At 39.0% G+C, this 13,036-nt stretch overlaps 1 protein-coding gene across 2 annotated transcripts in view; it reads right to left on the bottom strand.

Moving 5' to 3' along the window:
• The window catches only part of postna (periostin, osteoblast specific factor a), a 55,132-nt gene that overhangs the window by 26,602 nt on the left and 15,494 nt on the right, over positions 1 to 13,036 (bottom strand). For both annotated transcript variants that reach the window (XM_036594415.1, XM_036594414.1), the window contains exons 3-7: positions 7,420 to 7,484; positions 5,880 to 6,037; positions 4,133 to 4,297; positions 2,496 to 2,642; positions 2,129 to 2,273 (exon numbers count right to left, since the gene is read on the bottom strand). In XM_036594415.1, the coding sequence (XP_036450308.1) occupies positions 2,129 to 2,273; positions 2,496 to 2,642; positions 4,133 to 4,297; positions 5,880 to 6,037; positions 7,420 to 7,484 (680 nt within the window). The remainder of the gene's footprint in view (positions 1 to 2,128; positions 2,274 to 2,495; positions 2,643 to 4,132; positions 4,298 to 5,879; positions 6,038 to 7,419; positions 7,485 to 13,036) is intronic.

The following is a 13,036-nucleotide window of genomic DNA, read 5'->3' as shown; positions in this document are numbered from 1 at the left end:
TTTGATTCATGTTACAAGAAACTAATGTTTCGGTTAAGAATTTAATATGCCAGGTTGGCTCATCAAAAAAGCAAATAATTTTATTTATGTTGCAACTTTGGCTAAAAGAAAGTACTGGATATGTGTTAGTGTACTTTGTGTGCTCATTTAGCCCAGACAGTGTGGAGCTTCAAGTTGGAAATGAAGGTTGACTAAAAATCGGCTTATTTGGCTGTAGAACAATCACGTTCTCTATTAAAATGATGATGGCCTACGTATCCCTACACTATGCTATTTTAACCACATCCTGCAGCCTTAGGCTGTGTCCACTTCGACACTCTGGGGTTATTGACCTGAACAGACAGTAAAGTGTGATGTAATCTGCCAGACATCCACCCAGTCCTTCCTGTGCAGAGGCTATCTGGAAAGACAAGTGGACAATTCTCAGAAACCACACTAAGCACATTATCGCTTTCCCAGGAACACCGTCTGTTCTGCTAATTCTCACTGTCCGTTCATGCAAAGTGTGTGTTGTGTGTGTGTGTGAGAGCGCATAATGCCATATCTATCCATCCCTCTTTATTGTTTTGTTTCAAGAGCCACTACCTTAGCAGGGCTGAACAAAACCAATACAGTGGAGTGGCTGGCGGTCTTAAACTCCTTCCTATAAAGCAGGCTTGGCTTATGACCCAGAACACTGCAGCCCTAAGGAGGTCTGGCACTCTGTTTCATGTGTTTTGGAGCAACTGCTGGAGCGCCTGACTCCTCTGATCTCTCGTAATGACTGGGTCTCTCATGCTGCACACTTTTTTTTCAGTGTATGAACTGCTTGAGTTGATCTGGACCGGGCAGAGGTGCTAGCTCTGAAATAAGAAGCATGTGCTACAGACCAAAGTCTTGATTTTTGATGTGACCTCTTCGGAGAGCAAAAACAACCCTGAACAGAAAAAGAATCATCCTGACCAACAAGTGACCCACAACGTGTTTAAAAGACTCAATCATCAAAAAAGTCACCGCAGATTCTGTTGCTGTGTTCCTTTAGGCCAGAGTCACTACAACTGGCAGGTGAACTTCTTTGTATTGTAACGATCGATGCCTCCAACTAGAAAGTGCTACAAGGCCATGCCACTCTATGCAGGAACATAGGAGTATATACACCGATCAGGCATAACATTATGACCACCTCCTTGTTTCTACGCTCATTGTCCATTTTATCAGCTCCACTTACTATATAGGTGCACTTTGTAGTTCTACAGTTACAGACTGTAGTCCATCTGTTTCTCTGCATACTTCTTCAGTGGTCAGGACCCCCATGGACCCTCACAGAGCAGGTACTATTTGGGTGATGGATCATTCTCAGCACTCAGAGAGCTATCGTCTCTGACTTTACATCTACAAGGTGGACTGACAAGGTAGGAGTGTCTAATAGAGTGGACAGTGAGTGGACACAGTGTTTAAAAACTCCAGCAGCACTGCTGTGTCTGATCCACTCGCACCAGCACAACACACACTAACACACCACCACCACGTCAGTGTTACTGCAGTGCTGAGAATGATCCACCCTACTTAGTATACTTAGCTAACATATTCAAGCCTATAGTGCTACTCTTCTGATCTCTGATGACTTTGAATACTTTTATCAGTTGCTGGATATATTTTTGTCCAAATTGCTGGAAGTTTCACTGGTTCTGGAACTGCATGCGCAATTCTGGTATACGAATGACAAAGTTTAAAACCCACACACGACAAAAAGTCATCGTTTATCAAGATCCGATACAGCATTGTTCAAGCATTTCCTCCCAGGAACAGTGAGTGGGAGCAGACTGTCTTGACTTTGGATGCCCCAGCGACTGTGGTTAGGTCTGCTGTTTGCCCACTGTCTGAGAACTGAACGCAGCTTCCAGCCGGCTGTATTCATCCCGTTTACTTAGAAATACGAGACGTGGACCTTTAGAATCAATTGAGCCATGACAGCAAAAGACCTTTTTATCTAGCATGTCCTTATTTGCCATAAATGCATTAACAGTGATGAGGTCTCCAAAATGAGCAATGCTGTAAGACTCTGATTTAGGAGTATCATAAAATGTGTCACAAACTAATGTATTACTTAGAAGTACCATTTGTTAAGGTCCACTGGAAAAGCTCTTACCTTGGACGACATTCTTGTCTCCTAGCACTCTCTCGATGACTTCTCTGTCCACTTTGTCAAAGGCTTCATCGGTTGGAGCGAATAGAGTGTAGTGACCAGGCTCACCTAGTTTTTCTAACAAGCCTGATTCCACGCTAAAAGCAGCCTAAAGCCAAGAAATTATAACCACAGTGTTGTCTGAAAAATTGCCTCATTCATTTCTGAATACACAAAAGCAAAGTATAGACTAAAACGTTCTTTGAAGAACTTTTTCGTTCACACTCTTTATAATTTTATTTCCTCTTAATGTGGCCCTTACACAAAACAATGTTGTACGGTGTGTTCAATTACTGTGAAAGGATATTAGAGAATAAATCATTATACATACACTCAATGAGCCGAGCTCCTCGTGGTTGTTAATCACCTCCTTGATGGTGTTACCCACTGCGCTGATTACTCGGTCAATTACATGCACCACGCCATTCGTGGCCACCTGGTTAGCATTAATGATCCTGGCACAGTTGACTGTCACAATCTGCAGACCGTAGAGCAGTGATCGCAATCAGACACGTACACAGTAAATAACAATGAATAAAATCTGTTTGGTAACACTTTACAGTGTGATAGTGTTCTCAAGGCTACATGACGCCTATATAAGCTCGTCATGACAACTGACATAAGCCTACATAAATATTTCAACACGTTTGTTCCAGTAGGTGTCGTCTGTTGTCTGGCTGTCGAGTGACACTGATTTGTTCAGACACTGAACGATGGTTCATGAAACTTTTTTGGGTAAAATGAGGTTGCATTTACAACAACTGACTTTGTATCTTAGTGTGTATCACAATGACAATGCTGACCATGTGACAGCTTAAATCTTATAAATGGTACAGTGAAAGTTTTATCAGCATTGTGTCACTATGACACACACTGAGCTATAAAGTCTACATCATTTCACCCCAGAAAGTGTCATGGCATAACCTTAATGTCAGACAAAAGCTCATTTTCATCGGACGTGACATCAGATGTTATTTTAACTTGATAGCAAAGTTGGCAAGAGCAACCTTAATGACAGATGATGGATACTGGAATACGTGTTCAGGCCTATGTCAGTTGTCATGTGATAAGAAATATATCAGACCTTTGTTGGAAGAAACTCATGTCTCCAAAATGGTAATTTTACAGGAGAAGGAAAAAACCTACTTTGCTTTTAATGTAAGCAGATATACCAGAATTTTTTCCAAGTCATTTTGGGCCGTTTCTTTTGGTCTATTCATCATGACATTTACACACAATGTAAAGAGCAACAGGCATTTTCAAAGTAAGTCAAAAACTGAAAAACGACAAAGAATAGAGATCTGACTTTTTCCTCCGTCAGCAGCGATTTACACACTATTGATTGTTTTTTAAAAAACACACCCATCTCAGTGTTACAGTACAGTTACAGACTTCGGCAGGCATGCACAATTTATGTTAGCCATTTAGCCACGCTTAATTAACGGTCACCTTCTGAGCACAGAAACATGAGTGGTTTCAAAGCAGTGACCAGAATGGCCACCCTGAAATCTGACTGGCCACCCCAGATGCCACCCCAAAATTTCTGCTACCTCATTGACTTCCATAGTGCAGTGGGGCAGGTTTTTGTGCCTTTAAGAGGAGAGTCCCCCCCCACCCCACTCGAGCATTCTCCTTGCGAGTATGTCTCTTCTTTTCCACTTTTTGCCTCTAATGGGAGAATGGTTTCACCATCAGTGATCAGGGGGCAGCTGTCCAACCTCTCCACCCCTCCATCCTTCCCACCCACTTTCACACCAGACTTAACATAGCAGTGCCATTGATATGTATAAAAACACCTGCAAACAAATGGTGCATGGCAACAGACATGCTTCAGTCTGTAATTGTACACTTATGAGGTCCTTCTAGGTTATATAAGATGACCAATGAGCAGAAATACAAGGCAGCTGTTATAAACAAAATCATTATCGTATATGCATAATTCTATGTGGTGTTTATTTTGATACATACTCCATTGGAATAGTGGTTGATGTATAACCCCAGGTTGTTATACATTGACTCCAGGCTCATGTCATTCTTCAGGTCTTTAGTAAGGAGACGCTTGTTGACCATGTGGTAGTGCAAAGTGTTGTACAGCTCGTTGTTCACAATACTCTCTAGGGCCTTTCTTGCAGTCTGTTACAACACATAAAAAAATGACCAGTAGGTAATTTTGTCAATATGAATATAAGCAGTTTTTGCCATATAGCATGTTGTGATACATGGCACTGAGCAAACGTCCAAGCAAATTGTTTAAAATCATTTCTCTGGACAATAAAAGACTATATAACAGGGGTCAGCTCTGGAGCTGAATGTGTCTCTTTTACTGCCCTGTTGCAGCTCCACAGCAGAATTAGATATTTAGGTAGAGATAAAATAATCCTCCCTGGCAGTAAAATAAAGCTTTTTAACAATAAATGGTCTTAAACGCTGGAGTTATATGTATAACTGCTTATTCACCCTTTAACTCTGAAGACTGGTGTGCAGACTGCTGGTTACACAGCTAGCTATGCAGACAACAAGTAGCTAGTAGTTAACGAAAAGGCAAAGTTTGGAGACGAGTGGAACTGAAGACAAATTATTTCATTTATAATCACTCCAGCTGCTTTCCTGATACATTTAATCTGCAGCGAGAAACTGTCAAACACTAAAAAGTCGTGAGGCTGTTCTCGTGAAGTCAGTTTCTTATTCAAATTTTTACATTCCACCTTAAATCATGCAAGAGTTAGGTACATAGTTAGCTACATTCTGGCGGCTAAGGCACCATTTAAGGTGGAGTGGGAAAATTGGAGCAAGAAGCTGATTTCAGCCTTTTTATAAGAAACTGCTTTAGTTTTGCGGGAAAGTTTCCTGCCAGAGATGTGAGAAAAGCAGCTATAACTGAGCTAAAGCTTAAAGCAGAGCAAAGTAAGTCTGCATATTTGTTTATATTATATTTTTTTAGTCTATACTAGGACATTAGCACATACTGAGACACATTTACAGCCAAGATGGTGAAACGTTACTTCAATAAAATGGACGTGAAATGTTGTGGCTCCCAAGGTGGTTAGATTTTTGTTGAAACTTGACAAAATGGCTTTTCTTAACATTTGGGTTGCCAAACCCCTGCTATATAACATTAGAATAAATTCAAGCAATAATGCAGTAGAAAGTAAGCAAATATCACGTTTCCAAAAAAACTATTGATATGTTGTGAGTCGGTCAGAAGAGCAGAACTCTCTCGACTTCTCCTTGATTTCCGCAGCCACTGTCACCAGCACACCTCATTTAAATTAATAAAGTATTATATGGCCAAACCAGGATGATCATTACAAATAATGCTGGGCTTCCTCGAGGAGAGCTTTGGAAATGGTTGCCCTAATACACTGATAAAGATAAAATCACTACTTATTGTATTAATGTAATTTGCATTTATTCTAATATCAGTGCTGTTCTAATCAAATAAACTCTACTGACCAGATAAACAGCTTTTTAAATATAATTTACTCAGGTGCTTTAAACTTTTGCAAGGTACTGTATATTCATTAATTCCTGCGTACCTGCTTGTGCACCAATTTATGTGTCAAAAACGTATATCCAGATACTAATGATCCTACATGCTACATAAAGACTATATATATTAACTGTATGTAATACTATTATTAGAATATATCCAAGTCTAAATTCCACAAGAATGTGAAACTGACTAAGATTACAGAAGACAGAAGATTATACATACACCATCTAACTGGTTCCAGGCATCATCATTAGGAGCAAACATGGTGTATGTGCCACTTCCATCAATCTCCTCTTTAATCCTGGATATGTCGGAATACTCTTTAGTGATGTCGGCTTTCACCAGGTCCAGTGTTCTATACACGGTGTCAATGGGGGCCACTGGTGGACGAACACAATGTGAATATAAAAAAATTCCATACATTCAATACATAAAGTAAATAGTAACTTCCACTCATCTGATCCTTCACTGTCTAACCTGTTTCTGCCATGACTGCCGTTCTTATGCATTTTAATTAGGAAAAAAATCACGCAAACTTGCATCACCCTTGAGTACAATTTGTTATTTTTATTGTCTTTCACTTGTAGCTGAGCAAAACAAACTTCCAATTTGTGCTTGTAAGTAGAAAAGGAGATATTTTACTATAGTTTTGGGCATCGCTGTGTGTCCTGTCTTGCAGAAGGATAAACTGTCCTTTACTTTTTGCCATGTTTACATCGTTTTATGACATACAAACCATCAAAACAAATGGAAAAAATGTCAGAAATGCAGGCTTCAACCTGTCGGAAAAAACTGTAAATCAAACGTAGATGTAATTATGGAACTACACAATTAATTATACAGTCATATGCCAAATTTTGAGCATCCCGGGTCAAATGACATGTTTTGTTATTTTTTTTTAAGTGAAAACACATCCTCTACAGAGAATCCACATTTGCACATTTAATGCGCAATTACTGTTTATTTGCAGAATTGAACATATATATATAAATAAATATATAAATATATATATATATATATATATATATATATATATATATATATATATATATATAAATTGTGCACTAAATGCCATATTTAAGTGTGCTGTCTGAAGAGGACGTGTTCATTTTCACTTACAAAATCGACAAAACATGTAAAGTGGCAGGTGTGTTTAAACCTTCACGTACAACTATGTTAAGGGCTTTGTCACTCTTGTATCTGCTGTTGCAGAAAACTAGAACAAAAGAACAACATCACATAGGTTTTCACATTGCAAAGCCGGTTGCGTACTACATTTTGAAGTAGGTCCTTTTAACTTTTATTGGGTTATTTATTTTACATACATATAATTTCAGTCTGAAAGAAATTATAGGTACTTCATTCAGAAGGGGAGTATGTAATCATACACCCTTTCCAAGCCAGTAGACTGGAACAGACTCTGTGTTCCCATTCTAAACATATAACTAATGAATAACTTTAAAATTAATCACAGTTTGACCTCAGAGTTACCCCAAACCTTCAAACACTTGCCATAATGTGGCCTATAAGCACCACAAAAGACACTCTGTACATGGGAATGCATTGCTCAAATAAAGAAGAGCAAAGAAGCATAAAGGGGCACTAGCTGGATGTGGTCCAGTTCACAGGCTTTATAATATAATTACAGCTTAAATATGGATGAATGAATAACTGTCAAGGGTTATTGAAAACATCACCCTGTAATGGAGGGTCAGCTGTAATCAGCATTCGCAGAGTTCAACCATTATCAGCCAATACTGACCTGCGGGGCAGCCGGGCATTCCCTCCAGTTTCATATAACCGGGACAGCACTCATATAAAACAACCCTGCAAAAAACAAGCCACAGAGACTGTATTTAGCCCGAATATATCCTCACATTCTATTAAAGAGTGATAAAACAATAAAACTAATGCAGTGTACTAGACAGGTTTGAAAACTGACTAGAAACTGATCATAGCTCATATGATTTAAACTCATTGAAACATAGTTTGGACTTGAGCTTCAGCTGGTCTGTTCTATATTTATTGATTCTTGCTGTTAGATAGAAATGTCACATATGGTCTTTGTTTAGTCCAGACCATTCCTTACCCAGATTTTCTCAAGAACTGCAAACCATCATAAACTTTGTATGTATGCATAGCTGTTTGCTTATGGCCTTTCCGTGAGACAATCTATCAAGTATTTGGCCTTTTTCTTTTCTTTTTCTCTTTTTTGGCAACAGATAAAAAACACAAGACTTTAGCAAGACCTCTGACACAGTAATCATGCTTTATTTACTTTGGATTAATTAAGTAGGTCACTACAAATTAAGAAACAGCATTACTCAACTCATTACTTTAAAATACAAAAAAATGATATATATACACAAGATATACAGATGGGTGACAAATTTGAGGAGAAAGCAACAAAAAGGGTCTTAGTAGGAAGTTGAGCCACCACAAGCTGCCAGAACAGAAATTGGCAGAGTTTCTGGAGCTGTACTGGAGGGATGGAGCACCATTCTTCTAAAAGATTCCCTTGTTGAAGATGGTGGTTGAGATATCTGTCCGACACATCGGCCCAAAATATCCCTCTGGTGTTCAACTGGGTCGAAATCTGATCACTGTGAATGCCACAGCCTGTAATTTACATCATTTTTGTAATCTTCAAATCATTCGGTGACCCCTCGTGCCCTGTGGGGAGGAAGCATCGTCATCCTGGAAGCGTCCACCCACATCAGGATGGAAATGCTTCATCACAGGATAAAGGTGATCTGTCAGAATAGCTTCCCTCTAGCAAGACAAGTGCGCCCAAACCATGCCAGCAAAATGCCGCCCATAGCATAAAAGAGCCACAAGACCCCCTCACTGTAGAGGTCAAGGCCTTCAGGGCAACACTTTCTTGGTGAACGCCACACATGCGCACTTCCACTTGTGGAAAATATAGCGAAAGATGACTCATCTGGTCAATATCCCTTGTTTTTAGATCCTTCTGTATACCAGTGCCTATGGTTTTTGCCCCACTGAACTCTTAAATGTGCAGTCGTCTTTGTAATGAGGGGTTTATGGACTGCAACACTATCCGAGTAGTGGTGGACGGATTGTTCTTGCTGACACAGTCTGATCACGTCCGGCGTTCACATTCTCAGCCACCTGAGGAACAGCTGGTCTTCTGTTTTACTCATCACACAAATGCACAAGCATCACGGCCACTGGACGTGTGTTATCAAGCATATTTACTGAAGATTTTCCCATAGATCTAAATGCAGTTTAGTCACTGTACCTATTGAAACACTAGCCAGTCTTTGTGACTGAAGCTCCCGCCAACTCTGCTCCAATGATGAACTCTCTTTCTTGCTCCAAAATCTAGGTCGGCTCGGCCTGATCAGCATTTTTATACATGCCACAGAGTGTGGCAGGATGTTAACAGCTTAATTGTATCATCCAGCACACCTGTCTGTGAGCATCTGCGCCCATTATGCTTCTCCACTGATTCAGGTTTCTCCTTTAATTCGTCGCCCGTCTGTATGCAGGGTATGAAGATGTTTCCGATAAACTTGCCAAGTAAAGCAAGTAAAATGGAGAAATTCAGTTAAGGAAGTAAAAACAATCCAGACAGATAAAGGGTGCTATAAAAGGCGTTCACTCGTAGCATTCACCTCAGAATCTCATATCTAAACATCATTTCTCCCCAACACATTCCCACCGAAGTCAGTTGGCCATGCTCCCATAGACAACGAGAGAGAAAGACTGCAATAGATCCAAGATCATAAAATAGATATTAACAAACATTTCATTAACACTCGACTATTTTTTTTCTATTATAACAGTGGATCTCCATCCCAAGTGTACTCAGGCATGGCCCAGTTTAGTGCTCTGCTCCAGCACACCTGATCCAACTCAACACAGCTGATTCATAAGCCGTAACACAAACTAGACCGGTTGTGTTGGAGTAGGTGTGTGATAATAAAAGTGCAGTGAAGGGCACTGAAGAAAAGCTGGTTTTTTAGCCATTTTTGGACCATCTATTCTATTGTGCTTTATCTCTCTCTATTTCTTTTTCCTGCTAGCAGCTCTGTAAAAGAGAACGCTGGAGATCCCTGTTTTGATCACAACTGAATTATCTAGCTGTGGAGCTCTACGTTGGTTTAAAGGCAGTGGAGCTCATGCCAACAATGACTGACATTGCCCTGTCCTAACTTTTGTACTTATGACCATTAAGAAATGCTTAAACTCATACTGTGTATGGTTCCCTTTGGTGGAGCAGAAGAATAAGAGATGGCTTTTAAGAGACGAAAACAGAATAATTGAAACAAGCTACGTTTGTAAGGCATTATTTTAATGCTGAGTTGCAGTACTCAGAACACATGAGCTCATTAATGTTACTAATGCAAACTTTTCATTTTAAAATTTTCTCCTTACATGAGAAAGCTGTTCTTTCTTCAGTGTGAGTTCTATTCATCTATCAAAAGGGTTTGAAACGTTTCATTAACAGTAAGAAACAGGGTCACAGTTTAGCTGCTGTGTTTACCTGCGGATCAATATCCGATATGATCATGTGAACATCATAGTTCACTTGTCAAGGTCTCTAACAGAAGGCAAAACGCCATTACAGCTGACGTTAAAGAGGACTAAAAACATTTTTGCTGTTAGAATTACCTCGACAAGCCAACATGTTGGCAAATTATCCAGTGAGGGTTAAAAAACCAGAAGACACTGAATCGTACTCACTCTGTAAGCAAATCTGTAAGCAAAGCCCTTCATTACATCTCTGCTGTAAGTACCAGTTAGCTAGTGTTAGCTCATTAGCTAAGGTTAATTTAAACAGCCTCTCACTCATTCTTCTTTTACATTCACAAAAAACTACTAGTTTAACCTCCAGTATTAAAAAAAAGTAATAAATTAATAAAAACAATCATTTGTGTTCCTTAATTTATACCCTGCTAGCATATGTGCTACCTTACCACATTAAAAAGAAAGCAGATAGTTCTGCTTACCCAACAACACAGGACACAGGCTAATGCTAGCATGATAACAAGCTAACTTGGGCTAGTTAGCTGGCTGTTACTTAAGACTGACAACAAATTTACCACTAAAATGATCTGAAATTCACTTGCTATTGCCCGGCTCTGCTTTAAACACCTAAATGTGGAAATAATGTAACAGTACGGTCAGTTAAACTTAACTTACCTCAGTATGGAACTCTGCTAGGATAACGTTAGCTACGCTGTAAAACATACTAATTGCACTAACCTAATTTTTTTGGTTTACTTTATTTATACGAATCTAGTAACACTTACTGTTTCTTGTATAAACCAAAGTTACTCAGATAAATCTAGTTATAATCAGTTAATCTGGATAAATCCCACAGATTGAAAAGTCTTTTTGCCCAGAAAGCTTCCCAGCATTCTTAGAAGTTTTGTCAGTTTCTGTTATTTAACTCTAATTTTTCTTATTTATGAATATAATTCCCTTTGCAAATATTATTTTTGGGTCACATCGTACTCTCATGTTAAATGTGAAGTTTGTAAGCATTTAACATGTTTTCGTTCTTCTCATCATGATGGTGTTTTGTGTTTAGGTTTACCAGCTCAGTCTGGAGCTATTAATGCTAATGCCCGCTCAATGGACACCATTTATAATGAATGGGCTGTCTGAGTTAACTTAACTTGCTGGAGAAGTGTGGATCACTGAAAATTAGAAAGTAATTATAACCTATATGTGAGGTTATTTAAGCTTTAACCTGTGAAGTCAACTCATTTAAGTTTACAGTGTAGCCTGGCTGACTCAATTCACAAGAAACTAATGATATGTGTCTCACTTTAACAAGGGTAAATAACCGGCTCAGCAGATCAACTGACCGCTGGTTTGTTCTTGTGCAGATCATTTAGATTTCTGTTTATTTAATTTAAAACAAGGTTAATGTGCACACAGTGCAGCAGTGCAGCTACTGTTGCACTTGATTGAGCTTTTATTACACCACAAAAACTCAATTTAGAAAACGGATAGTTCCTGTCCTGAAATCTGATTGGCTGAGCCGCGTTCGAAGCTGTTGTAAAATCTACATTCCATATACCACTCCTATGACCGCCTCACAACACCTGAACTCTGTATCACTGCGCCACAGCACGAAAAACTCTTCTGCTGTTAATGGATTAATCTCTGACTCTAACTTTAAACTGAGGGGCTGAAAAGTTATTTTATTTACTAGAACTAGGCTGGTCAGCTAGCTAACAGGCTAAAAGATAGCTAACATGCTAAACAACTCCAACATTATATCACAGGTTTGAATTAAAGAACTCACGATATGATTCACTGAAAAACGGCAATATAAAAGACTAAAGAATGTCACCTGAATGACTTACACGCTTCAAATGTCCGTGTTTCAGTGAGAATCCCAAACGGCTCCGTACTCCCTAGCTAAATAGTAAGCTGTGCAACATTAACTTTAGAAATTGTAGCTTCTGTGTGAATGTGAACGAATCCCAAATGACCATTTTAGTGATATTTTGCCTTGTTGGGTGCAGGAGTAGTATTTAAATGCCTATGGTAGCTAGCGTTAGTGCGCAAGCTATGTAGGGAGTAGGGAGCTGTTTGAGATTCAGCCCCAGCACGAGAAAAGTGGCGTCGTCAGACTGGCAGGAGACTCACAGTGGTGATTTGGTGACCAAATAGTACTTATAAACTGAAAGTATTTGCATTAAACAGTGCTGTGTTATCATATGTTCACTGTTATATGAAAAAAAGTTTTAAAAATCATGAAATGTCCGCAGTTTACAGTGACCGAACATTATTCTCTTCAGCGGTCCATGGTTGCTTAGCAACAATACTGTACTGTAAAGGAACTACATTTCTTGGCAGAATACTTGTTTATGTCTGTTATTATTAATAATAACAAATAATTATCTAAAACATTGTGCATTTTGATATATGTATTTATGTTGGCTGCTGTTTATAAAAGCAACAAGACACTCGAGGTTGTGGGTTACTGCAATTTTATTATGGGGAAGGGTGTTCTTTGGCATGACACTTAAACTCCCTTAAAAAAAGTTATTTAAGTGGTAAATTTGCACAGTTCTTGGCCAATCTGGGCCAATGTTTGAGCTGACATTTCAAAAAGAGACATGTCTCCAAATGCCCAACCAAAATTATGGTATGCATGGAAACGGTATAAAGTTGAAATACACTGCACAACAATGGAAATACAAAACAAAATGTATTATATGAGCATTTATACCTATATATTACCCATGTTTTTCAGCGCTCTTCTAGTAGATATGCTCAGTGAGTGAAAGACAGAGCCTCATTCCTAACAAGCCTCCGCACAGGAAGCACAGATGAAGTCACCAGGCTCCTGGACTCTTTTTCTGACTGCATAATAAGTGCAGTTTAACTTCAAC

This window comes from Colossoma macropomum, unplaced genomic scaffold, assembly GCF_904425465.1.
Source record: "Colossoma macropomum unplaced genomic scaffold, Colossoma_macropomum, whole genome shotgun sequence".
NCBI lineage: Eukaryota > Metazoa > Chordata > Actinopteri > Characiformes > Serrasalmidae > Colossoma > Colossoma macropomum.
The sequence above is the reverse complement of the archived record's forward strand: the minus strand, read 5'-3'. Positions and strand labels throughout refer to the sequence as shown.